This window comes from Penicillium robsamsonii, assembly GCF_028829455.1.
Source record: "Penicillium robsamsonii strain IBT 29466 chromosome Unknown utg000003l_segment0_segment0, whole genome shotgun sequence".
Lineage (NCBI taxonomy): Eukaryota > Fungi > Ascomycota > Eurotiomycetes > Eurotiales > Aspergillaceae > Penicillium > Penicillium robsamsonii.
In genome coordinates, this window is record NW_026643221.1 from 6,060,567 (window position 1) to 6,084,118 (window position 23,552).

The 23,552-nt window shown below is 50.1% G+C and overlaps 13 protein-coding genes across 13 annotated transcripts; 6 read left to right on the forward strand and 7 right to left on the reverse strand.

Moving 5' to 3' along the window:
- Positions 1–1,470: 1,470 nt before the first annotated feature.
- On the reverse strand, positions 1,471–4,370 carry N7447_007036 (uncharacterized protein; the record flags this gene model as incomplete). The annotated part of the gene is made up of 3 exons (XM_057231298.1): positions 1,471–3,767; positions 3,823–3,978; positions 4,214–4,370. The coding sequence occupies 3 exons, from the start codon at positions 4,368–4,370 to the stop codon at positions 1,471–1,473; spliced, it is 2,610 nt and encodes an 869-aa protein (XP_057086388.1).
- A 1,543-nt stretch (positions 4,371–5,913) lies between these two features.
- tim9 (protein transporter TIM9) lies at positions 5,914–6,414 on the forward strand (the record flags this gene model as incomplete). The annotated part of the gene is made up of 3 exons (XM_057231299.1): positions 5,914–5,921; positions 6,023–6,092; positions 6,220–6,414. 3 exons carry the CDS (start codon positions 5,914–5,916, stop codon positions 6,412–6,414), a joined length of 273 nt encoding a protein of 90 aa, XP_057086389.1.
- A 1,072-nt stretch (positions 6,415–7,486) lies between these two features.
- Positions 7,487–8,934, forward strand: N7447_007038 (bifunctional alcohol dehydrogenase/S-(hydroxymethyl)glutathione dehydrogenase; the record flags this gene model as incomplete). Its single annotated transcript, XM_057231300.1, has 6 exons — positions 7,487–7,507; positions 7,557–7,571; positions 7,642–7,756; positions 7,842–7,977; positions 8,027–8,664; positions 8,720–8,934. The coding sequence occupies 6 exons, from the start codon at positions 7,487–7,489 to the stop codon at positions 8,932–8,934; spliced, it is 1,140 nt and encodes a 379-aa protein (XP_057086390.1).
- An 860-nt stretch (positions 8,935–9,794) lies between these two features.
- On the forward strand, positions 9,795–10,892 carry N7447_007039 (putative 1-aminocyclopropane-1-carboxylate deaminase; the record flags this gene model as incomplete). Its single annotated transcript, XM_057231301.1, has 1 exon — positions 9,795–10,892. One exon carries the CDS (start codon positions 9,795–9,797, stop codon positions 10,890–10,892), a length of 1,098 nt encoding a protein of 365 aa, XP_057086391.1.
- A 278-nt stretch (positions 10,893–11,170) lies between these two features.
- On the reverse strand, positions 11,171–12,766 carry N7447_007040 (inositol-3-phosphate synthase INO1; the record flags this gene model as incomplete). The annotated part of the gene is made up of 1 exon (XM_057231302.1): positions 11,171–12,766. One exon carries the CDS (start codon positions 12,764–12,766, stop codon positions 11,171–11,173), a length of 1,596 nt encoding a protein of 531 aa, XP_057086392.1.
- A 27-nt stretch (positions 12,767–12,793) lies between these two features.
- Positions 12,794–13,330, reverse strand: N7447_007041 (uncharacterized protein; the record flags this gene model as incomplete). Its single annotated transcript, XM_057231303.1, has 3 exons — positions 12,794–12,894; positions 12,966–13,015; positions 13,275–13,330. The coding sequence occupies 3 exons, from the start codon at positions 13,328–13,330 to the stop codon at positions 12,794–12,796; spliced, it is 207 nt and encodes a 68-aa protein (XP_057086393.1).
- A 626-nt stretch (positions 13,331–13,956) lies between these two features.
- Positions 13,957–14,322, forward strand: N7447_007042 (uncharacterized protein; the record flags this gene model as incomplete). The annotated part of the gene is made up of 1 exon (XM_057231304.1): positions 13,957–14,322. The coding sequence occupies one exon, from the start codon at positions 13,957–13,959 to the stop codon at positions 14,320–14,322; it is 366 nt and encodes a 121-aa protein (XP_057086394.1).
- Positions 14,323–14,568: 246 nt separating this feature from the next.
- Positions 14,569–14,847, reverse strand: N7447_007043 (uncharacterized protein; the record flags this gene model as incomplete). Its single annotated transcript, XM_057231305.1, has 1 exon — positions 14,569–14,847. One exon carries the CDS (start codon positions 14,845–14,847, stop codon positions 14,569–14,571), a length of 279 nt encoding a protein of 92 aa, XP_057086395.1.
- A 234-nt stretch (positions 14,848–15,081) lies between these two features.
- N7447_007044 (uncharacterized protein) lies at positions 15,082–15,384 on the reverse strand (the record flags this gene model as incomplete). The annotated part of the gene is made up of 1 exon (XM_057231306.1): positions 15,082–15,384. The coding sequence occupies one exon, from the start codon at positions 15,382–15,384 to the stop codon at positions 15,082–15,084; it is 303 nt and encodes a 100-aa protein (XP_057086396.1).
- Positions 15,385–15,502: 118 nt separating this feature from the next.
- Positions 15,503–16,096, reverse strand: N7447_007045 (uncharacterized protein; the record flags this gene model as incomplete). Its single annotated transcript, XM_057231307.1, has 2 exons — positions 15,503–15,871; positions 15,923–16,096. The coding sequence occupies 2 exons, from the start codon at positions 16,094–16,096 to the stop codon at positions 15,503–15,505; spliced, it is 543 nt and encodes a 180-aa protein (XP_057086397.1).
- A 291-nt stretch (positions 16,097–16,387) lies between these two features.
- On the forward strand, positions 16,388–17,487 carry N7447_007046 (uncharacterized protein; the record flags this gene model as incomplete). Its single annotated transcript, XM_057231308.1, has 4 exons — positions 16,388–16,582; positions 16,732–17,089; positions 17,137–17,246; positions 17,305–17,487. 4 exons carry the CDS (start codon positions 16,388–16,390, stop codon positions 17,485–17,487), a joined length of 846 nt encoding a protein of 281 aa, XP_057086398.1.
- A 1,712-nt stretch (positions 17,488–19,199) lies between these two features.
- Positions 19,200–20,794, reverse strand: N7447_007047 (sugar porter family MFS transporter; the record flags this gene model as incomplete). The annotated part of the gene is made up of 2 exons (XM_057231309.1): positions 19,200–19,852; positions 19,906–20,794. The coding sequence occupies 2 exons, from the start codon at positions 20,792–20,794 to the stop codon at positions 19,200–19,202; spliced, it is 1,542 nt and encodes a 513-aa protein (XP_057086399.1).
- A 665-nt stretch (positions 20,795–21,459) lies between these two features.
- N7447_007048 (Zn(II)2Cys6 transcription factor domain-containing protein) lies at positions 21,460–23,506 on the forward strand (the record flags this gene model as incomplete). Its single annotated transcript, XM_057231310.1, has 9 exons — positions 21,460–21,485; positions 21,539–21,567; positions 21,613–21,765; positions 21,823–22,145; positions 22,198–22,459; positions 22,517–22,960; positions 23,042–23,148; positions 23,210–23,309; positions 23,376–23,506. 9 exons carry the CDS (start codon positions 21,460–21,462, stop codon positions 23,504–23,506), a joined length of 1,575 nt encoding a protein of 524 aa, XP_057086400.1.
- Between the last annotated feature and the right edge of the window lie 46 nt (positions 23,507–23,552).

Sequence of the window (23,552 nt, forward strand, 5' to 3'; positions counted from 1 at the left end):
ACTACCACGGTGAGCTATCGACGGATGTTGTGCCTTTGAGTATGAACGTTACTACAGAGCCGTCATTTGTCAGTGCAACATCGAACTTCTCGCCTTCTAGGCTCGTGGAGGGAATCTTGTCACAATCTATGCCAGGCGAAAGAGTTAGAGTTTCCTTCTGATCTTCCGATTCTGTTTATGTAGAGTGTGGGAGTTGTAACGGAATGAGCTACGCTACTGGTATAGGAAACTAAGCATATGAAACAAAAAGGCATGAGCACTTGGCTGGCCTCTCACTAGCTTGATCTCTGATATTCATTGTGATTTCCTTAAAAGCCCTTCTATGCTGCCTGTTTAGTTGATGAGACACCAAGGCAATCGATCCTTGAAGCAAGCAACGCCGTGATATTACTAATAACGCCATGAAAAGCAATCTTTTGTCACAGGAACGCATCATGCCTTACATTTTTAGGTGACCCAAGTGCCCTAAATGGACTGGATTCTGCCTTGAAGCAACACAGCGAGCAGTTACACCTAACTATTTGGTGGCTTCAGTATTGTATAGATAAAAGAAGGTTATCATCATCAGTGCAGGAGAGTATAACTGGCCATTCCGTGGGTGTGATCTTGCTGCTTAGTCGTAGGAATAGCCAAAGCACCTGATGGTGAGTCGCTGACTCGTCGGTCAACTCGAAGGTCCACATCATCCCTTAGTCTTCTAGGCGACAACATCACCGTCACGACCAACAAGTACAAAGAAAAAGGGATTTATTCTTTCTCGGTGAGTTCCGAGCCAATAAATACCATTGGGATGATGTGAATTGACGAATTCTCCCAGATTCCGCGGCGCGGCACTCGAGCCACCGACACACCCTACAACTATGTAGAAGAAGCTCGAAAGAAGCTTTGAAAAAGCAACATCCATATTCTTGTCATAGGGTTTATAACAATAACAACAGACCGATTTCGAAAGCTGAACCTAAGAATAGGACGAGATCGGGAAAAGAAAAACACGAAAAAAGATCAAGACAGACCGGCTGCAATTGCAGAGACAGACGTACATTCATTCCACATGGCAACGTAATCAACTGAAATCCGGAAACGGGCTAATAATATGAAAAGCTTCGGACCATTCAGAGACAGGGAGAGGGTGAGAGCAACGGGGTAGAGAATACATGGGGGATCATTCAAAGGGGACTGGGAAAAATATCACGCCATCCACTCGATAGCAAAGGGATGGGAGCGAAATAGGGTCACGAATACGAGGGTGAAGCCCATTCATCACGAACGAAAGGAGAAGATGAGAAAAACAACCTCATTCAAACGCCTCAGGTGACGCCAACGCTCCGTGAATAAGCCATTCCTTCTCAAATGGTCAAACAAATCCTGCACAACTGGATAAAATGTAAAGGAGCAATCGACGGAAGAGCAATCGTGATAATAATAGAAACGGGAGAATGGAAACACTTTGTGAAAACATTTTGAAGGTGATCAAGCAGCCGAGGTAGACGGTCCTGCGGTCTCTTTCGGGATTTCATGGGACACTGTTGGCTCCGGTGAAAGTACGGGCTCGGTAGCGGGGAGCTGAGCGAACGTCTTTTCTTCAACGGCAGCGTCGGCCGTAGACGTCTCGGGAGTATGCGGCTCTTCGGGGATAGAGGGAGGAAGGCCAGCGCCAGGCAGGGGGGACACGGGAGAACGCGTATGCTCTTCCTTGGGCTGTTCCCGTGGCACATCGACTGGGGCAGGGTTGCCATTTGTCGACTCTGTGGGAATGGGAGAAAGGGACTGGGTGGTGAGGGTAGGGTCATCCTCCGACCGGGTGGGGCTCTTTGTGCGCTCACGATCATCCTTAACAACCTGGGCAACCTTCGCCTTGAACTTTCCGAACAAACTCTTCTTCTCGTGCTCGGATCCTGTGGACGAAGTGCCTTGAACGCCAGCATCCAAGCTCAGTGGGTGGCTAGAGAGGTCCGTGCTTTGATAGTGACCGCTGCCGATTGAACTGGTGCTTTGTTCGGCTCGGGGATTCGTCGCCAACAGGGGTGGAGACGCGAAACCTAGCCCAAGTTGTTCGCTGGTGCGCTTGGACGACCGATGGAACCGCCAACTACGACGATTTTCATGGCGAGAGGCATCATCAGGCTGATCCATGTCAGACTGATCGGTGAATGATGAACGCGAATTCATGGAGGGTGTGCGCGACTTTTTAGGTCGCAGAGAGTGGTCAGTGTGAGGCTGCGAAGTACTCTCTGTGAGAGCCGGATTCGAGTCAAAAGGATTTTCTCGGTTGCCGAGTGTCGCGGCATTTGGCGGTCTCGGAGTGGTGTCGCCAACAGCAGCTTCCACAGACCGGTTGTCGTGCCTAGGTTCGAGATCCGCACTGGGGTCTAAACTCGAGGCGTGGAGTGAGTTGGTCGAGCTTTGTGCGCTTATGCTCGCACTACCGGGGATGCGCTTCTTCTTCAAGCGATTGGGTTGCCGTGGTTCTCTTAGTTCACTATCACCTGGAGGTGACTTGGTGAAGAAATTTGAAAGCTTGCGCTCACGGCTCGGGGTGACAACCTGTGGGGGTGAAGCGACAGAGGGTGAGGGGACCGATGCGTTGCTATTCTCATGCGGCCTGGCAGTTTCGTTAAGACTAAGACGTTCTGCAGTTGCCGGAGGCAATGGGCCATGGGTTGACGTGTGCACATAGGCGCCGCCTGGAGTCAATGAGCTAGTTGACTGGCTAGGGGTCCGCTGCTCAGGGCGTTGCTCAGGACGCTTCTCAGAAGTCTGTTCGAGGACTGACCGAGGAGCCGAATGGGAGACAGACTCAGGGATCGGCTGAGGCTGCTCAGGCTCTTCACGCACCGATGGCGTCCGGCTCGTCGACTGAGAGCTCTGATGGGAAACAGCGAGGCTGGAAAGGTTGTTCGAGCTTGTGTCGTTGGCTCGTGAATAACGAGCAGAAGTCAAAACGGGGCCCATCTTCGAGGGCAGAGTGTTGCTTCGGTGGACACCACCTCCACTACCACCACCAGCGGTGATTGAGGTGGGAGTTACTGGGCTCTGAGTGTTGTTCGAATGACGGGAGTTGCGCGACGAAACGGAGACATTTCGACGAATGCTGTCCAACTTGCGATGGCTTTCGGTGTTCGCACTGGCGTTGGATACTGATCGTCGGACGGTCTGGTGAGATGCGGGTCGTGGAATGCCTCCCTCGACCTCTTTCATGGTCTGCTCATCGGCAGCTGTACCACTCATGCCGAACAGGAAGTGGTCCTGATTCTCAATCAGGAAGATCAACACATCCTGACTCAACTTATATTCCTCTGGCGACATATCGTGCTGGGGGTGAGACAGCATGCCTGGTTGGAAGATCGCGGACAGATTAGCCGACGGCATGCGATTCTGATCGGATTTTGAGGCAAAAACCGCGAGAAGATCGAGGATATAGAGGAGGAGTTGCTTGTTCAACGGGGGCAGCTCGATGATGAGGTTCTGGTATGTCTCAACAGCCTTTGCGTGGTCGAACTTCTCGGCATCGGCCGTGTCCTTGTCTTCTAGGACTTGTCGCTGGTAGATACGTAGGGGTTCACGGAAGCGCTCATAGAACTCCAATGGTACGATGGGCTCAGGCAGCTGGTTCAGGTATCGGCGAAGTACGTTTGCTGCGTCGTGGACGGTGTAGCCGGACCAGTCGAGTCCTTTGCCATATCGCTCGGGGGAATCGAAGACCTCCTGAAGGTCCTTAATACGTTTGGCTGATCCGTTAAGACGAAAGATGCCCTCAACGTCCGTTGCTATTCCAGAACATGTCAGCGATAATTCATCGAGTATAACAAGGCAGATACTAACCTTTCTCTTTTAGGAAAACTCCACACTTCGCAACAACAATGGGGACGTATCCATAAATGGAGCTCTGACCATGATCGTTGGTCAAGGAGATTGCCACATTGGCATACTTGATGCTGACATTGAGCGGAACGCCGAAGATGCCGCGGGGTGTTTCTACTGCGACAAACGGGTTAGCAAACCAGTTCGAGACGATGAACTCAACAAATCAATTGAAGAGCGAAGTTTTCAACCCCGACATGGTGAACTGTAACAATTATCCCTGTGCGACAAGAGTATACGCGGGATGCTCAGGGGAAAGGACAGTCGCGAACCGCCGCGAGCCGGGGGCGCCCCACGAAACATTTACGCGGTCGCCGGCGTTCAAATATCACATTCAACAAACGTAGCTTACCTTTCAATTCATCTTTTCTGGTGCTCCGTTTGAACTGCTTCCACCATGACGCTAAATCTCGCTTTGATGGCGGGGAGTTGGCGCCGACCGGATCAGGTGAGGTGGGGAGAGGGTGGACGGGGTCAGCACCCGGGTGCGACTTGCCGACCGTCACCATGGCGAGTCCGGAAGGCGACTCGAGATGAAATCTAAGAGACTAGGAATCGGAGTAGCGCAGGGAAATGGGTGTGTCGATCGAGGGATTTCGGGAAAGTTGAAGCGGCCCTGCGTCACCGCCCTCGTGTGGAATTCTGGGGCTGGGGCCAAAAATAGCAACAGGCACGTTTTCGAGGGGAAGCAGAGCAGAGATATTCGAGAACAAGAATCTGAGAACAAAGAGGATGAGAAGAAAAGGAGGGTGAGTCTGATGGAAGGGATGAAGGGCAAGGTTTCGAAAGGGTCAATGAGTCGGGGGCACGAGCCAAGAGCCAAACATATATGACAGAGATGTCAAGGGAAATTCAATTTATGAAACTATGAATAGCCAATCTAGAGACCCAAGGTTCCCGGAATAAGCTGAAAGATGGGTCAGGGTCGCCTGCCATGTAGATTAATTTTACAGGTACATGCTACAAAGGTTATATTAGGATACATAATTTATACATCTAGAGTACAGAGTATCTATACATAATATAGCTCTCCTAGAATTTGTGGAATTTCTGGAATTTCTGGAATTTCTAGAATTTGACAATGTGAAGAACATCCGGGGCCCTGGAAGTTCGTTAGTCTGGAACGAACGGGTCTTGGATTGTCTGGAACGCGTCTCGACCCTTTTAGGGGTTTTGGGAAATTAGTCGCTTATATTTCGGGTTTCAAATCTACCGGCACAGCTACCGATTTTCTTCTTTTCTTCCTTTCTTGGTTTTTATTTTTATTTTTGTCTAGGGTTAATATTGTGGGTAATCATCTTGAAGTATACGGATTTTCTGCTCAGTTAGAGCATATCAATTCTCACTTGGTCTATTGCGGGACAATGTCTCCCCGGTACGGGGTAGATCGCCTCACAGACACAAAACGTCGTACTTACCTTGAAGTGGCGTTTTTGGCGTTATTTCCATCCTCTTTAGATATCATTTCGGGGCGCATGATCTACATGTAGTTTTTGACCTCTTATACGTCATTTAGGTTGTCGAAAGGGTAGATATGATAATTAAACCAGACTACTTTTTACCCCTGGGTGGTAACTTTCTGGCCGAAACCCCCTTTGACACACATAAAGATTCCTCTGGTGGGATCGGCTGTCTATAGCGTCATGAAGTGAAGTTGAAGTGATATTGGTGACGTTGAGAATCACGTGGATTATGTTCTCCAGCTTTGGACTGTTTCTCCGCTCGGATAAACCCTCTTGCGGGCCCCGAAGTAGGTAGAGCTGACAAAGGATCATTACAATACACCCAGCTTTATTCCATTTCTGTAAAGACCGATTCTCATAGCCCTCAATTTCGTGTTAACTAGGGTAAAATGAGGGGCTCAACACAAATAACAAAGCCGAGATGCTGATCAAGTGGTGGCCTGGTAGCTCAGGCACAACGTTTTGAGTCGCGTGGGCTAATATTTCTCCGGCACCCGAGAAGCTCAGAACCAGCGGAGCTGGCAGCTGGCAGGAGACTTGTAGAAAGCATCTTACCATCAAAACATCTAGATCTCATTCATCTATCACAATGGACGGGTAAGTACCTCTTTTGCACCTCTCTACCTCCTTACCATGTTTTCTATCCTATCGTTCCTCCGGATAATTCTCTGAGCAAACCGCTAATACCCAAGTCACAGACTTAACGCATCGGAACAGCGCGAGTTCGCTGCCCGCATGGAGCGGAAGCAGATGAAGGAGTTCATGACTGTATGTACCTCCTGCCCTTCTCATTGAAGATCCGACCTTGCGCCCATCCCCCTGCCCGTGATGCTGCGTCCTTACCGTGAACCACCTGTCTTCTCCCATGCTCAAGATCTAACATCCTGTCTTTCAGATGTACTCCAAGATGGTCCAGCGCTGCTTCGATGACTGTGTCAACGACTTCACCACCAAGTCCCTCATCAACCGCGAGGAGACTTGTGTCATGCGCTGTGTCGACAAGAACCTCAAGAGCTCCGCCCGCCTGAACGAGCGCTTCCAGGAGCAGAACGCCGCCATGATGCAGAGTGGCAGCATGTCAGGCAACTAAGGGTCTATTTTGATAATAAACATATTGTCGATGACTATTTTTCGCTTTTGGCAACATGCATTCGATGAATTAGGTGATTGGCGAGGTTCGACCCGGTTGTCTCCGGCCCGACAGTGGCTTTATATGGAGGTCTAGAGGGATGACAATCTGGTCGATGACCTATTGGCGAGGAAGCAGACAGGATCGGCTCCTTTCCGTGTACCATAGAGACTAGCACGGGAGATATCTACCTCTCCTCTCCCGGGGCTCAAAATACAAAAGACTTGACCAAACCAAGGAAGATGTGATCATGTATGTTGAATGGGTCCGCAAAATAGAGCTCAGCTTGGGTTATCTTTCTCTCACACTCGAGATCTATTCCTTGCTGTCATCAAACAACCTAACGGCCGCGAAAATCAAGGGCGGGCGTTCATTGTTTTTCTTTTGCTTTGTTGCTTCATTGTTTTTCTGGCGTATTACCTCGGAGTTGACGTCTGCCGAGTATTTATAGCCGTTATTCTAGTCAATTTTCCTCCGACTGAACACTATCTCCTAGATTTTCGGTGCGAGTTGCCAGATGGTGGATATAACGACGGTTCCCGCTTCCGAGGTCGGCGACATGTCTTTGGTATAACATTAGTGTCATGCCATGATCAAATAGGAAAGAATAACGAATGCAAATAGGTAATTTCCCCTATCAATTATTGCTCCGTATAGTGCCTATATATAGCGCTGATATTTATATGTAGTCCTAGACAAACAAGGTATATGAACCCCTAGATTTCCCGCGGGATTCGGGAGTATCGATCCGATCACGCAGTATTCTACACGGGAAATTATTCTATACGGGAAACAGCTTATCTTGCATTTCCCCAAGTGAGGAGAATAATATGAGGGGAGTTGTAGCTGTCCGGATCTCCAACTTCTTTTGATGCTATCGTTCCCCTCACCGGATCCACCGGGGCTTCCTTCAAAAGCCCGTCATTCCCCTTCTTCCCCTTCTTCTCACCATCGTATCTTTGATGTGAGTCTTCTTTTTCTTGGCATTCCTGGAAATTGCTAATAGTGCCCAGTTGATAAATCAACATACACAATGGCTAGCACAGTAGGACAGGTAAATTGCTCTTCTTTTCCTTATTGAATAACCCCGCTGACTCGGACAGACCATCACTTGCAAGGTAAGCTCGATCCGACCGCCCTGCACATATGACGTCGACCAGCACAGCATGAATGCTGAACAATTGACAGGCTGCCATCGCCTGGGAAGCTGGTGCGCCTCTGTCCGTTGAGGACATCGAGGTCGCTCCCCCCAAGGCTGGTGAGGTGCGCATTAAAATCCACCACACTGGTGTCTGCCATACCGGTAAGCCCCGCCATCAGCCCCGCCTTAAGGAAAACGAAACAAACTGCCGAAAACCCCGAGATAGACAATTATTGACATCCCTCAGATGCCTACACTCTCTCCGGCAAGGATCCAGAGGGTGCTTTCCCCGTTGTCCTCGGTCACGAGGGTGCTGGTATCGTCGAGTCCATCGGCGAGGGCGTGACCTCCGTCAAGGTCGGCGACTACGTCGTCGCTCTCTAGTACGTTTTCGGCTCCGATCTCGGCATGACAATCCACTGACAATGATAGCACCCCCGAATGCCGCGAGTGCAAGTTCTGCAAGTCTGGCAAGACTAACCTCTGTGGTAAGATCCGTGCTACCCAGGGTAAGGGTGTTATGCCCGATGGCACCTCCCGCTTCAAGGCCCGCGGCAAGGACCTCCTGCACTTCATGGGTACCTCCACCTTCTCGCAGTACACTGTCGTTGCCGATATCTCGGTCGTCGCTGTCACCCCCAAGATCCCCACCGATCGATCCTGTCTGCTCGGCTGCGGTATCACCACCGGATACGGTGCGGCTGTCGTGACCGCCAAGGTCGAGGAGGGCTCCAACGTGGCCGTCTTCGGTGTCGGCTGTGTTGGTCTCTCTGTTGTGCAGGGTGCGGTCAAGAACAAGGCCGGTAAGATCATTGCCGTCGATGTCAACGATGGCAAAGAGGCCTGGGCTCGCAAGTTCGGCGCTACCCACTTCGTTAACCCCACCAAGCTCCAAGGCAAGACCATTCAGGAGCACCTGATTGAGATGACTGATGGTGGCTGTGACTACACCTTCGACTGCACTGGTAACGTCGGCGTCATGCGCGCTGCCCTCGAGGCCTGCCACAAGGGCTGGGGTGAGAGCATTGTTATTGGCGTTGCTGCTGCTGGTCAGGAGATCGCCACTCGGCGTAAGTTATCCCCGTTCTGCAATTTTCTAGGTATATTCTCTAACACATGTCACAGCATTCCAACTCGTCACTGGTCGTGTCTGGAAGGGATGTGCCTTCGGTGGCATCAAGGGTCGCACACAACTGCCCGGTCTTGTCGACGACTACCTCAACGGCGAGCTCAAGGTGGACGAGTTCATCACTCACCGCCAGTCGCTGGATGGTATCAACAAGGCCTTCGATCAGATGAAGGAGGGTGACTGTGTTCGTTGTGTCGTCGACATGCAATAAATGCAATATTTGCCAGCCGATAAAAAAATAACTGATGTAAAATATGACTTTAATTATTTCTTGGATCTGATTTTCTATATAACAGTACAATCCATGGGGGAGCATGAACTTATGTAGGGCTGAGGTTGTCATCAAGGTACTCAACCCCGCCGCGCCACCTTGGGATCACTGCTGGGATCATTCAAATATGTTGCCAAAGGCAGTGATATCATTGGAGCTGTCAATTGAGGGTCAGTAGGATGATAGCATAGTAACTGGCAGATCCATTGCTCGCTGATGCAAACCGCATAATCATAGTATCAAAACGTCCAAGGGCTAAAGTCCACGCTTGTTCACATCTAAGACTGTCGTCTCACTTCTTCTCGATTCAAGTTGATACCAAGGATCTCCAACCATGAGATATAGTCATTTCAATCATATCAATAGCCGCGGAATATAGTTACAATACCGCGCAGTTTATATTCCGACGGACAACAGTTCGAACTCCCCACCAAGTCCGCACCAACGAGCTACTGATAAAGACGCCAATCTCGGTTCTACTTCGGGATCACGTCCCTGAAGGTCTGTGATAGGTTGTATATTACCCACGTATAACTCTATTCATGTGCTGAGGGGTCTAGGAGGGGCTGCTTCGTGTTGTCGAACCCAACTCTGTTCGCCGCGGGCATCGCCGCGGCGATATCTGTGAGGGGTATATAGTCCACGATATCAAGCCCGTACAAGATCAACTTGTTTCAAGACATCTCTACATCCAGTCTGCCGTCTATCACTGTTGCTTTCCTTGTCTTAACTTTAGAGCAAGTCTCTACACCAAGCCACCACCAAACCACCTCCTCATTCTACACCTCCATCCAACCACCATGGAATCTCCAACAAAGACCCAAGACACAAACCCTGTCACCCTCCCACCCCCCTTCTCCACAATCCCCCGAACTCCCCTCCTCCTAGGCCCATCTCCAATCCACCCCCTCCCCCGCATCACCGCCGATCTCGCCAAAAACAACCCCAATCCCGTAACAATCTACGCCAAACGCGATGACCTAAACTCTGCGTATGCCTACGGCGGCAACAAAACCCGCAAACTCGAGTACCTCCTTGCCGACGCCCAAGCCCAAGGCTGCACGACCCTCGTCTCCATCGGCGGCGTCCAAAGTAACCACACCCGCCAAGTCGCCGCGGTTGCCGCGCGCTCGGGTCTCAAAGCCCGTCTTGTCCAGGAACACTGGGTAGAATGGGTGGACCCAGGCTACGAGAGTACAGGCAATATCCAGCTGTCGCGACTAATGGGCGCTGATGTGCGACTCGATCCATCTGGGTTCGGAATCGAACATAAGAATACTGCGCAGGCTGTCGTGGAAGAAGCGAGAGCCGACGGCGAGAAACCGTACTATATCCCTGCTGGAGCGTCGGATCATCCGCTTGGCGGATTGGGATTTGCGCGGTGGGCGTTTGAGGTCCGACAGCAGGAAAAGGAGATGGGTGTTTTCTTTGATACTGTTCTTGTTTGTGCTGTTACTGGGTCGACTTTTGCGGGGATGATTGCTGGGTTTAAGTTGTTGGAACGGATTTATCCCGAGGATGGGAAGAGGAGGGTTATTGGGATTGATGCTTCTGCAACTGTTGAGGCTACCAAGGCGCAGGTTTTGAGGATTGCGAAGAATACGGCTGCTAAGATTGGACTGAAAGAGGAGGATATTACGGAGGAGGACGTTGAGCTTGATGAACGGTATCATGCTGGGATTTATGGTGTTCCGGATCGACAGACTTGGGATGCGATTGAATATGCGGCCAAGATGGAGGCTTTCATTACTGATCCGGTTTATGAGGGGAAGAGCTTTGCGGGCATGATGGATATGATTCGTCGTGGGGAGATTAAGGGTGGGAATCTTTTGTATGCGCATCTTGGTGGCCAGTTGGCTTTGAATGCTTATTCTGAGCTTGGTCGGACCAATGAATAGAGTTGAATGTAGTTAAGAAAAAACTGGAATACACTTATTGCATATAAACTATAGCTTTATGAGCACGACATACCTAGGGAATAAGAAGTATGCTTACTTAGGCTTAGTTGGACCAACGAACGGCGAGGCGAATATGTTTAGAGAATGGGAATACGCTTATATTAAATCTACGGCTTTATGAATAGGAAGTATGGTTGTAGCATGTTTGTGCTTATATTGATAAACGAGTGACTATAGTTGGCGCGTAATGATCAAACTAGGGGGCACGGACAAGTCCTTTAGAACAGCTTGTGCTCAAGGGTCATCTCCGACTCAGGCTGGAGACCAACGCAAGCACGGAAGATGTTGATAAGAGCAGAGCGCTGCTTACCCAGGGCGTTGACAACAGGGGTACCTGGAGGAGTCAGGGGAGCCTTGAGCATGTAGCTGAGAATGCTCAGGACGCTGTGGAATCCCTTGTAGTCATCACCCTCGCCGTCACACTGCCAGCTGATACGGGTCATCATCTCGGCGAGCACGATAAGATCGATGATTAGGGGCGAGGCCAAAAGGGAGTCCTCACAGATGTTGAACAAGCTGATAGTCTGGTGGCCACCCATGAAGATCTCGGCATAGTATTCATCCAGCGCACGCTTGTTGTCACCGACAGCAGGCATGTACTTGATGACGACAGTGTGGTCGGGGTGCTCATCCTTCTCGTAGAGAATGTGGTTGGCGGCAACCATGTCGTCCACAACGTTGGACTTAGAGATCTCCTTGGAGCGGAACTGCTTCTGGGAGCTCAGGTTCTTGCCGTCGTTGTTACCCAAGTGGTTGTAGCTGGCAATGGAGGTGAGCTTGATACCGGCGTTGATGAGGAAGTCAACAAGAGCCGACTTCATCTTGGTCTGGCCAGACTTGAAGTCATCACCGCCGATGAAAGCACGACGCTGCTCGGCCAACTGAAGGGCACCGGGAACAAAGGTGTTCTGGGGCGAGCCGTTGATGAACGGAGTGTCCTCGAGGATGGCAGCGACAGCGAACACGGTGGAAGGAGCAACCTCCAGGTGACCAGCCTTGATCGAGTTGATCAGGTTGTCGGCAGTGTCGTTGACACCGGGGATGATGTCGGCGTAGCGCTCAGTGTTGGCAGTCCACATGATAATGACCTTGTCCAAGCCGTTCTGGGCCTTGAAGTCGCGGATATCCTTCTGGATCTGCTCAACGTGAGCCCAGCAAGCCTTGTCACCCTCGATGACATTGTCGGCACGGTCCTCCTGGTTGGCAGCGATGAAGTCGGGGTAGTAGATACTAGGCAGCGGCTTCATCTCGGCCATCTCCTTGCGGACCTGGTTCTTGAGGGTGGGCTCCAGGACCTGAGCACGGTCCATGGACTCGGCAAGGTTCAGGCTGCTGATATCCCAACCGCCAATGGCCAGATCGTCAGGGTGGGCCATGGGGAGGAGGTCGTGGAAGGGGATGTTGATCTCCTCTCCGGTCTTAGCATCGGAGCCCAGCTTGACAGTGGAGCTCATGACGATAGAACCGTAGTAGTTGGAGGTCTGCTTGCCATCGCGAGTCTCCCACGAGAGCTTACGACGGTTGGCCAAAATACCAGCAGTCACGGTGGAACCGTTGTTTCCACCCCAACCGACCAGCATCATACCAACCTTGCCAACCTTGCGGTTGACCTTGAAGTTGTAGTTGGTGGCCTTGGGAGTGGCAACCAACTTGTTGTCCGCGGTGCGGGTAATCTCAGTAGTCTGATAGGCGTACTTCGACTTGATCTCGTCGTCGGTGTAGACGACATTGGGAGACTGGACAGTAAATAGTTCTCGGCGAACCGACCCGTTCAGGGTGCCATTGGCAACATCCGAGCTAGCGTGAGGAGCCATTGCGTATAGCGGGATGAATTGGCGAATTTAGAGTAGTGTGATAAGCGTAGCTTTAGCGGATGTAGGGTGCGCAATCCGATGCTCCTCCACGGTTGGATGAGCGTCGGCCGTTGAACGGGTGGTGCCGGCTGATGGGGAGTTAGCAATTGGACTTGTATGATCATAGTTGCTTCTATATAGAGGTGAAGGGAGCACTCACGAGTTAAGACTTGTCGCGAAAATTGTGGCGGTTGTATGTGACCACTGTCTCTACGAGAAGTGATCTGACCTGCTGACAAGGTTTATACGAACCTAAATAAACGGACGAGAATAATATGAGTGAGGATAGAGAGGGAAGAAGAGAAAGAGAGAGAAAGTGGCAGGAGGGCGACCTTATATAGTCTCCGCCTATCTCCGGTGCCTAGTCCCCCGGTGTCTAGTCCCCCGGCTTCCCCTTTTTTTCTTTTTTTTTTCTTTCTCATTTAGCTCCAAGCTATTATTCATCTTATTATTGGCTACAGTATCTCACCGTCTATTCACAGGGTCTAGCCGATACCGCAGTGTTGTTCCTGTATATGGAGCCATACTCCGTGTACAATTAACAGCAAATGCATTACCCTCAGACATATCCAATTCATAAACCAGTTTTATGCGGAGTATCTGACGTGCTCCGCTTGCGGCCGGTCCCAAGATTTCTCTGGTGCCTGGTACATCCCTTTCCGAATACGAATTTCGGTGACCTTCGGATGTTTGATTCTTGGTACAATCGCAATTGGAATTGCCATTGGAATTGCCATTGGAATCAGATAACTATTGTACATGTGGCCACGAGCCCTCAGCTGAACCGTGCTGCACATCCGAGGGGTATCCGCGGGGCAGAATGGCGGTCAGATGCAAACGTGTGCTTGGCACTGGTTTTTGCTGTTTTTTCTCCTTTTGTATTCTATTACTCCGTAAGGAATTGCACAGACTGCAGAAACACATGTTAATTTAGCCGAGACATACTCTGGGCTCCGACACCACTAACCTTGAACTTTCCAGGGCATAAAAAGCTTTGACGGAATAATCTGGAGAGAATTGGCGCTCAGCTTTACTATAGAGATAATGAGATGTGATCAGAGCCCCAGTAGCGATGTCTTCGCAATTGTAACTCTCCAGTCCATTTACACCTCTATCAGCTCTGTCTTTCACAATGACCGTCAAGATATGTAATGCACCAGGTTAGGCCTGCTCAGGGTATGAGCCACCCAATGCCAAAGTCTGGGGCCGACTTCAAGGTCCACAAGCTCAACCGTGCCCGTACAACTCCATACAATAGTGTGCCTAACTGTGTTGTCACTCCTGTATTCTTCTCTGATTGGTTTCTTTCATGTTACTCAGATGTATTGGCCCTTTCTTATATCCCTACGGGCGTTAAGGTCATTTTCAATGTTGTTCACTCCGAAAACATGGTCGTTCATCAGCCACAAGGTGCACGCAGAACTGGTCGGCACGACGCTTGCGTCTTCGTGCAGTGCTATCCCTCTTCTTTCCCTGTGCCGCTCCTCTTCCCCTTCCTCTACCTCTCCCAGGCCTAGTGTTTGCGAGCCGTTGGGGTGTTCGCACGCCCTGAAGATTCATTCGCTCCAAGCTGTTCAGCGAAGTTTCCGATGGGTTCGCGCGGTCGTGAAATGTGACTTGGCCTTGGATTCCAAACTCATGTCGAAAGACTTCATCATTTCGCAACGCCTTGATAACCATTTTAATAAAATTATCCAATGCACGGGGGTGTTGGCTGCTGTGACGCTGCCATCGGTTCCTCTAAGCGAGGTTTGTATACGAACTTAGAACGGGTTGGTTTCGGGGTTGGCTCTGTGACGGACCGGAATCAGTTTGGCCCATTCCGTGTGGAGGCGCCGGAAGATAACGATGGCGGGGTCCTCTCGTGGTTCCTGGTCGAGCGCTGTGGCAAACACGCTTAGGCTTTGAGCGAAGCGGAGGGTGTCTCTGATTTCCGCTCCGTCGCTGTTGGTTGCGATGTTTGATAGGGTCATGTTCATGTACCCGGGCAGTCTACCTTGGGTGGTTCGGTCGAACAGAGTTGCAGCCTGCGAGCCCGTCATGTTGTGCTCGCCGGTAGACGTAGAAACGTCTGGGCTTTTTTACTACATGTGCAGCTGGCAGCGAGAACTTCTAGGCGGTTGGCTGCTGTCGTAAGTGTTGGAAATGATCGGGTAGCTTCCAGCCTATCCAGGTTGTAGAACGATTGCAGCTTGGGCAGGCGTTGTACGGTTTCGAGCGGTTGTATTTCCGGTGTGGGGATGCGGGTCGCTTCGATCTTGTTGATCCATTGTTCGCTATCGGTCATTGTACCTGCGTCCTTGGTTCTTCTGGTTACTGTTCGCTCCGACTGCTTTGGTTTTGTTATCGCCTGTTTTGCTGTAGGGGTCGGTGGCTGCATTGCTGCTGTAGTTGATGACTGCGTTGTTGCTGTGATTGGTTCTGTAGGGTCCGGAGTGGCGGCTGCGCTGGGCGTTGAGGATGGTACTGTTTCTGCCGCGGCAAGGGTGACTGGTCTGTTTGTGGTTGTCTTGCGGCGTTTCGACGCCAGTGCGGCTACCATGGTTGTTGCTGTCCGTATCGTACGCTGAGATCTGCATGAGGCCTTCGTGATCTCGCTCCATTTGAAGGAGGTACCGATCCGTTGGGCGGTGCAGTCTTCCTCACTCCATTCGTTTTGGAGCGCAGCGTTGTAGTCCTCAGTTTGCTCAGGGGCTCTTAGGCAGATTTCATGGGGTTGTGCTCATCAGCTGCCTCGTATATTTTCGGATGGAAGTGTGCTTGTTCTCGTAGCGTCCTGATTATGCCTTTGTTTTCTCTCTCGCTGAGGATGATGATTGGGTCATGGCTGTATGGACTTCCTCCGAAGTAGACTTTGTTGTCCTTGGCACATGCAATCCGGTCTTTGGCTGGTTTGTTCCCGGCTAGGGGCTCGAAGCGGTCGAATTTAATGTTCACAGTGAAGACGGGGTCTTTTGCGGGTAGTACCAGGCCACCCATGAACCGGTTCACCATTCCCTTCAGGAGCCATCCCGAGCCGTTACTTCTACCGGTGAATATATACCAATCTTTCCAGACGGGCACAGTCTAGAGACCGTTCTGACTGATCATGATTGTGGGACCGATAGGGACTCGGACCTTTTTGATGTCTCCCTTTGAATCAAAGTCCCAGGGTATATTAGTGGCTCGGTAGATCTTGTCATGTATGCAGAGGGAGACGATAGCAGCGTCGTCAGTGAGCCGCACGTATTTGGGTTTCCACTTCACTTGGCCGTTGCTATGAAGAAGCTCGCTCTCCGGTGGCTGTGACATCAGTTTCCAGTGGCCATCACCGCCGCGCTATCCTTTACCGTGTTCGGGTTCCTCTCCGTCGCCGTCACCGGTCGAAGGGAAAGTTTGCTAAGGTCTACTGACGGAATGTAGGAAGTGAAGGCGTTGCGGTGTGGGTTGTAGCAATACTGGTTATCTAGGTGATATTTGGTGTGACTAATTGTACACGGGACTGATGAACATTACTGCTGTCGTTGACGCTTAAACTCTCACTCTCACCTTCCCTTCTCACAACAACAACAACACCACCACACCACCACCACCACCACCACCATGGCTCCCAAGAGGCTTTTCCGCAAGCATGCTCTTGAGCTTATCGAAGTGGTCCTGAACTGGCTTTCAGCGACAAGCAGCGTCTCGAAGACGGAAATTGACGAGATGAGAGAAACGCTAGAGGAAGCCAAGAAGGCAGCTGCGCGCGACCACAAACTACCTGAAGTAGCCATGAGCAACTTGACCCTAGAGGAGGTCGAGATCCTTTTGGCTTAAGAAGTTGACTCCGAACAAAGAGCAGCCAGGCGATAAGTGGGACTTGGAGCCCTACGACATACAAGATCTCGAAGACTTCACTGAATTCTTTACCTTGCTGGCTGAGTCCCCTCTTCTCTTATAAACAGGGTGTTTACTCATTCACCAAACCAGAGAGAGCCCTTGAGTACCTGGAAATCGCACATGATGGCTCCACTAAAGCCGAAGCACAAGTCCGCGCACGCCTCGACATAATACTCGGATTGGTTCTGGGATTCGCCAAGGAAGACGGTCGGATCGTCACTGAAAACTCGGTGTCGTGGGGCTACGAGACCCTGTTCTGGAAGACGGTCCGAATGAAGTCTCGAGAGAAGATGCTGTGCGGTCAAGCCGATTACGCGCTATGGTACGGAGCGCAGGCAAACCTCGAGACCAACCTTGTTATTGTGGAAGCCACGTCTCGGGAGAAGCTGGGCAAGGGTGAACGCCAGTTGCTTGGCTACATGGGTACGTCCGCAGCATCATACTGGAAACATCGCTAATCGGATTCCTAGGCCTCGTTCACGCCAGCCGTATCGAGCGGGGGAAGACGAATACAACAGTCTACGGGATCTCTACGGACAGCGTGACCTTCAACTTCTACCGTATCAACCAAAGTAGCAAGGTGAGTTCGCAGGTACCTCTTTATATATTGCTACCACTGTGTTCTGATATCCTGAAAGTGGTGCTCAAGGACCATGACCTGGGGATATACCCTGGAGGAGAACGAGACTATTGTTCGTTTGCTCCTTACGATCATCGACTTGGCGTCATCTCAATCTCCACAGCATTCCCATGAGCATAACTCACACGACCGTCAATTCAGTAGCTCGGCTGGTGAGGATATCCCTGTGACAGACTGCTAGTGGTGCGATCATGTACTCGGCGTCATCTCAATCCCCACTACATACCCATGAGCATACTCTCATGGCTGTCCATTCATTAGCTCTGCCGGCGAGGATATCCCTATGGCGGACCGGTAGGAATGCGTAACATTTTTAGCTAAAACCGAGTATTGCTTTGGTTTTCAATGAACATCTTGTTTAGCCACTTCGTTTCACGTACATATCACATAGAAATCTAGGTTACCAGCATCGGAATAGAAATCTGCCCAGGCACAAGACTCATTTAAATACGACAGAGCCAAAAATGTAACATCCTAGCACCATGATTGCTAACCCATCGTCCTCGAACACATCCACATTTCAGAATAAAAAATACAATATCACAGTCCCGCAGACACATTGAGGTAGTATATGCTACCTGGCTCCTCGAGATTTCTCCGTACCTCTCGTTATCTGTTGGAAATTCTGGATCCCAGGGATTCAATTGTCGTTGCCTTTCACGAACATATCCGTACCAGAGTAGTCCTTCATCTGGCAGAGGGTGAACTTCTTTCAAGATATTCGTACAAGGGAGCACCACGTCACGTATTCGTAAATGGCTTTGGCTACCCCTCGGTTGAACTTTCACTTCGGTATATGCCGGACCATTAACGGCCTTTCCATCTTTCTCTATCAATCCAATACACGATCGAGGAGGCTGCTGAAATAACATTCGTTTCCAACTTGCGCCTTTTCGGAGAAAGACTTCGTCGGTCTGAGGATCGATCTGAGGTATCTTCGTCCATCCTTCTACTGGCGGCGCTTTCCATTTGTGTGCTTGTCTTGCGCAAAACCATGGCCATATACATTCTTCTAGCAACGGGTTGCGAATTCCCGGCGTCCCGCGTGGTAGAGTATAATTGACGGGCTTAAAAAATAGGGCAGCCTGTAAGTCGCTCGAGCCCTGAATCAGGAAGTGCCATTTTTATCAGGAAAACCTTGTGCGGCTCCAATGAAGCCATAGAGAGATTTGGGGACGATTCTGTTGAAGGATGATAACTCAATAGAGACAGATGTTTTCTAATAAGGGATAGTTATTAAAAAAGAGTGTGCCAGAGAGACGTCCGTTCCCTCTATAGTACTACGGACAAGTCCATACCTAAAATAGCTTAGTGGTATGCACTTCCGTAGCCTCGCTAGTATACGGCGCGTTGAACTTTGCTGTGGACTCGGAACCGGCAAAAAGCACATATCTTTGCGCGAACCTAGTCCTCATTTGAATTGCAAGTTATTTATAACTTCCGGCTCCATTTCCTATACCGATTTTATATTGGTAGAAGGTATGATGGCGCTAGGAAGCCAGTGGCCGCCCCTAAAAGGGGCCACGAACATTCTGCACGTCACACTAACGAGCGCATATTGGATGCCAACTACGACGTACGCCAGTTACTGAATCATATCAGTAGTAATAACTCCGTTAAAGTCCCGAGGCCAGTCCTCGAATACCTTAAATCCATTCAGGAGCTCACTGCCGACCTAATTAAGAACCCCATTAGCCAGGACTGGAAGCAGTAATTTAAGTAGCTACGCCAGGAGACCAGCCGGATTAAACAGGACATCCATGGGGTCTTCTATTGGAACAAATCATGTCTGCGATCCAGAATCAACGTCCGTAATATTGCGATTTCTTCTTGACGAAGTATTCCCGCAAATCCAAGCTCTGTTCCACCTGTCACGTACAAATATTTATACTCTCAGGCCTTCAGCGCTCCGTCGCCTTTCTTCTCCAAAGGACGATCTTCCTGGGGTTCGCGACCATTTAATCTCTGGGGCAATTGCTTCGCCACACGAACAGGATCCAGCCAACTGGTAGACATAATAAACACCTCATCTATATCTTCCAGCGACCGGCCGGCCGTTTCCGGGAAAAATAGATAAACAATCGGTATCATTGAGAAGTTCAGACAAGCAAAGATGAGAAAATATTTCCATCCGATAGCGTTGAAAGCAATTGGCGTGACCTCGGCGATCAAAACACTCAGAGCCCAATACATACCAGAGCTAATACCGTTGATGGTGGTACGCAAACTGAGAGGTGACACCTCGGATGCGTAGAGAAACGGGATCCCACCAAAACCGACAATCATGCTGAAGTGGAAGATGAACATAAAGACCACGGCTGCGTGCATGGCAATGCTGTTTGTGGATTGAGAACTAAGCGCAGCAATGAGGACCATGCAGATTGTGTTGGCCGTTGCACTTGACAACAACAAGACACGACGACCGAAGCCCTCTATAGTGGACACGCAAACGATTCCACCAAAGACACCGGAAAACTGGTAGATCACCGCCAAAATCTTTGATGTTGTCGGTTCAAGGTGGAGGTGGGTTTGGAAGATCGTCGTACCTGGTGGGTCCATAAGCGAGAGCATTGGATGGGATTCAGACTAGAATACGTACTGTAGAACGTGATAGAGTTAACACCCGTAAATTGTAACAACATTAATCCACATGCCGCAAGAGATGCACGATGAAAGATTCTCTGATGTCCCATTTGGAAGATTTGGCGCAGAGATCCTTTACCAGCAATAGCCAACGAGGCCTCCACATCAAGTATCTCCTTCTTGACCATCTCACTGTCCATTTCAGTGTCCCTCAGAGCTGCCAATACCTCACGGGCAGCAGACACTTGACCCTGCTGGATCAGCCAACGGGGGGATTCGGGCATATAAGAAATAAATATCATCACAGTTAAGGAAAGTATGATAGGCAGACCAACTGGAACACGCCAGCTTGCGCTGTTGGGGACATACGACATCCCAAGATCGACAAGTAAACCCAGAGTAAGACCCATAGAAGCGAAGATGCCTGTAGTCCCCACATGCGCACCACGCTTGCTAGCTGGCGATATCTCCGATTGCCAAACAGGAACAGTGGCTATTTGACCACCAGTGCCCAGACCTAGGATAACTCGTGACACGACAAGCTGAGCAAAGCTAAAAGAACTAGCCATGAGGAAAGCACCGATCATTTGCACTGCTGCGGCGAGTATGATAGTTCGTCGACGTCCAAGCACATCGCCCAGCCCAATGCAGGAGATGGCTCCTAAGAACCCACCTGCTGCATACAAGGCCACCACAGTACCCTGCAATGTCGATGTGTGTTTTTTCTCTGAAGGTTGGACATGGGTCACGTCGATTTCCGGGAATTGGAACTCGAACCAGGGTAGGGTGAGAACTCCCCCTAGTAATCCTTGATTATAGCCTAGTGACATGATTGCGGGCATAACCACCCCGAGGATTGTCACATAGTTGAGGCGACTGCCTCGAAGGCCAAGAAAACGTGCCATACGGTGTGCAAGGCTTGAAATAAGGTTGTGGGTTGATGTTAATATGGAGGACTTGGCCGATGTATTTTGGCATTAATCAGAGATCTGGCGATTTGTGTCAGGTGAATCCGGTCCTTGCATATTTTTTTTTTTTTTATTGCATTCCGATCTCGGGATCAGCCTCTGAAAGCGCATATCTTACCAGTTCAGCAAGGTGTAGCAAAGACATTTTGGTGTCAATAAAGATGATCTATGAATGCCGAGATATCTGCAAGGGGTATATCATTTTGCTGTTTAGTGGACTTTGGTATATAGCAACCTCAGTATGAGACCCAAAAAGACAACCGAACTGTCACATCATGACAAATACAAAGTATGCCATTGAGGTTTCTTGCGTGCTTTTTCTATCAAATACAAGTGGTGGACTCAACTTGTATTGGTTGTTTGGGAATCATTTGGTGAAAATATATATGGGTATTTATTCAACCGCCGGGAAGTGGACGGTTTTTTTTTCTAAGAAAATTGTCATCTCGCCTAGAACAAATACTATTTAAAGCGTTTATGCCATGACAATACCTGTCACTGGACATCACTGCCACTGCCATCGATATTGTGGCACCGGATTAAATCCCCCGCAGTGGAGAATGGGGAACTTCCCCGACGGAGGTGAAGAAATCAACTCCGTCATGCCCGGTCCGAAAAGCCAGTGCTGGTAAGCAACGGCCTAAAGCCTAGCGTTTAAATTTGACATCTAACTATATCCAGCGATCCATGCCGTGTACTTCACCATAAATGTAATACCGCCTAGCCCCGCCAAGAACCCCTCTAACTGTCAATAGGCGACGGAGTCTCGCCACAATGCGGCCGATGCGTCCGCACAGGTCGAGAATGCACTCGAGGTAAAAAGGAAACCAAGTTCCGACAGGCAAAGGGTCGGACGACGCGCACGAAGTTCCCTAGCAACCAAGTTTGGCTTCGGCCACCACCTAGAGGTTGGATTCCGAACTCGATTTTCTTTGATATCTAGTCTGACACCGGATCGTATCTAGTTGACTTCATATTGGAAAGTGGAAGCGGTCAGCCAGATACCCCGATACAGAGGACAACCGATGTTGAGTCGCCTGCTGGGAGTTTGCATAGTCAAGCCGAGTCTATTCCTATATCGGAAAGGTTGTCTCCCGGGTCCTCATATACCGCCGGTTTGCCGCAATATGGTTTCTCGAACCACCAAGTGTATGCGAGGAGTAGTGTTGTTTCGCCAATACCCCCGGTGGTGAGCACACCTGAACGATCATATCAGCGGCCATGGCCCTTGAGAGATCCTCAGGAGGCGCATTTGTTGCAGCATTTTGTGGATAAAGTTGCACCCTTTGTAAGTATTGATCTTTATAAATGATGCGCGGGAGTCTGACTGAATGATATAGTTTGATTGCACGGATCGCCAACAGCATTTTGCTATCCATATCCCTTACCGAGCACGCCGCTGCGACACATTATTCAATGCAATATTGGCCATGTCAGCCCGTCATTTGAATCGCACAACAAATTTTGACCCTTTCGTGTCAGACCATTACTACCAGGCATGCCTGGAGAAGTTGATTCCCGCGCTGGATGATCATGGCGTTACGATGGATGATGATTTGCTGGCTGCTACTGTTATTCTACGTTTGCTGGAAGAGTTCGATGGTGAGCAGTGATTACATTCCCACGTGTGTCAAGAATCCTGCTAACAATGATCAATAGTCCCACTCGCCGGGTCCGATATTCGAGGCCACTCCTTCGGGACAAAGGCTTTCATACGGGGTCCATCAATGATGACCACGACCCCAAGTCTACGGCACGCTGTTTACTGGAGTGGCCTCCGCCAGGAGATTTACAATGCCCTTAGCCTTCACCAAGCCCCAGACATTGACCTGAGATCGTTGAACTTGAATTCCCATTCTAGCGAGCTGGGCCCTGATGCAGGTGATTGCGCATGGGCGAATCAAGCAATCACTCATTGTGCGGACGTTTTGATATTTTGTTTCGGAGAGGGACCTCACTCGGTGACCGTGCATGCAGAGCTTAAGGCGCACAATCAGCAATGGAGTGAGACTCGGCCGGACTCTTTCGACCCTTATTTTGTGGGCGAAGAAGTGGAAGTGGGAGTTAAATTGCCCGATATTCGTTACGGGTGTCCCTGGCATGGTATGTATCGGGCGATATTCTAGGAAGTGGTATACCGTGGAGGATATTCGGGATATGAACTGAGGCTAATCGCGACTGTAGCAATCGGCAATCAATACATCGATCTTGCTCAGATTCTGCTGGTTGTGCATGACCCAACTCTGCCTGCGGTTGGACCTCTGCGCGGGCGTCTGATTCAGGAGGCTGATGTAAGTGTTTAACTTTCCAATCACCATTAGGCACTTGAAGAGAAACTGACAGGCAGTTCAGGATCTTATCCGTAGGGGGGTTTGGACAGTATGTGGGGCTTCATTATCCAATTCCTCCGTGCCCCCAGCTATGGTTGTCGGGTGTATGGCCATCCATCTATGTAAGCTTTGGAGACTTATTGTCGTGATCTCCTAATCGGTATAAATAAGGCTGATCATGATCACAGGGGGCGATCGCTTTGTGGACCCACATGAACAAGAGCTTTTGGTCCAGGTGCTTATCCAAACGGATGCACTTCACGGCTGGCCAACTCATGCGCTCCAGCGACAGCTTCGGGAGACATGGGACATGCGTTGATGTTCGCACCACATTGTAAGTAGGAGAGCGAGAAAGAGGACATAAA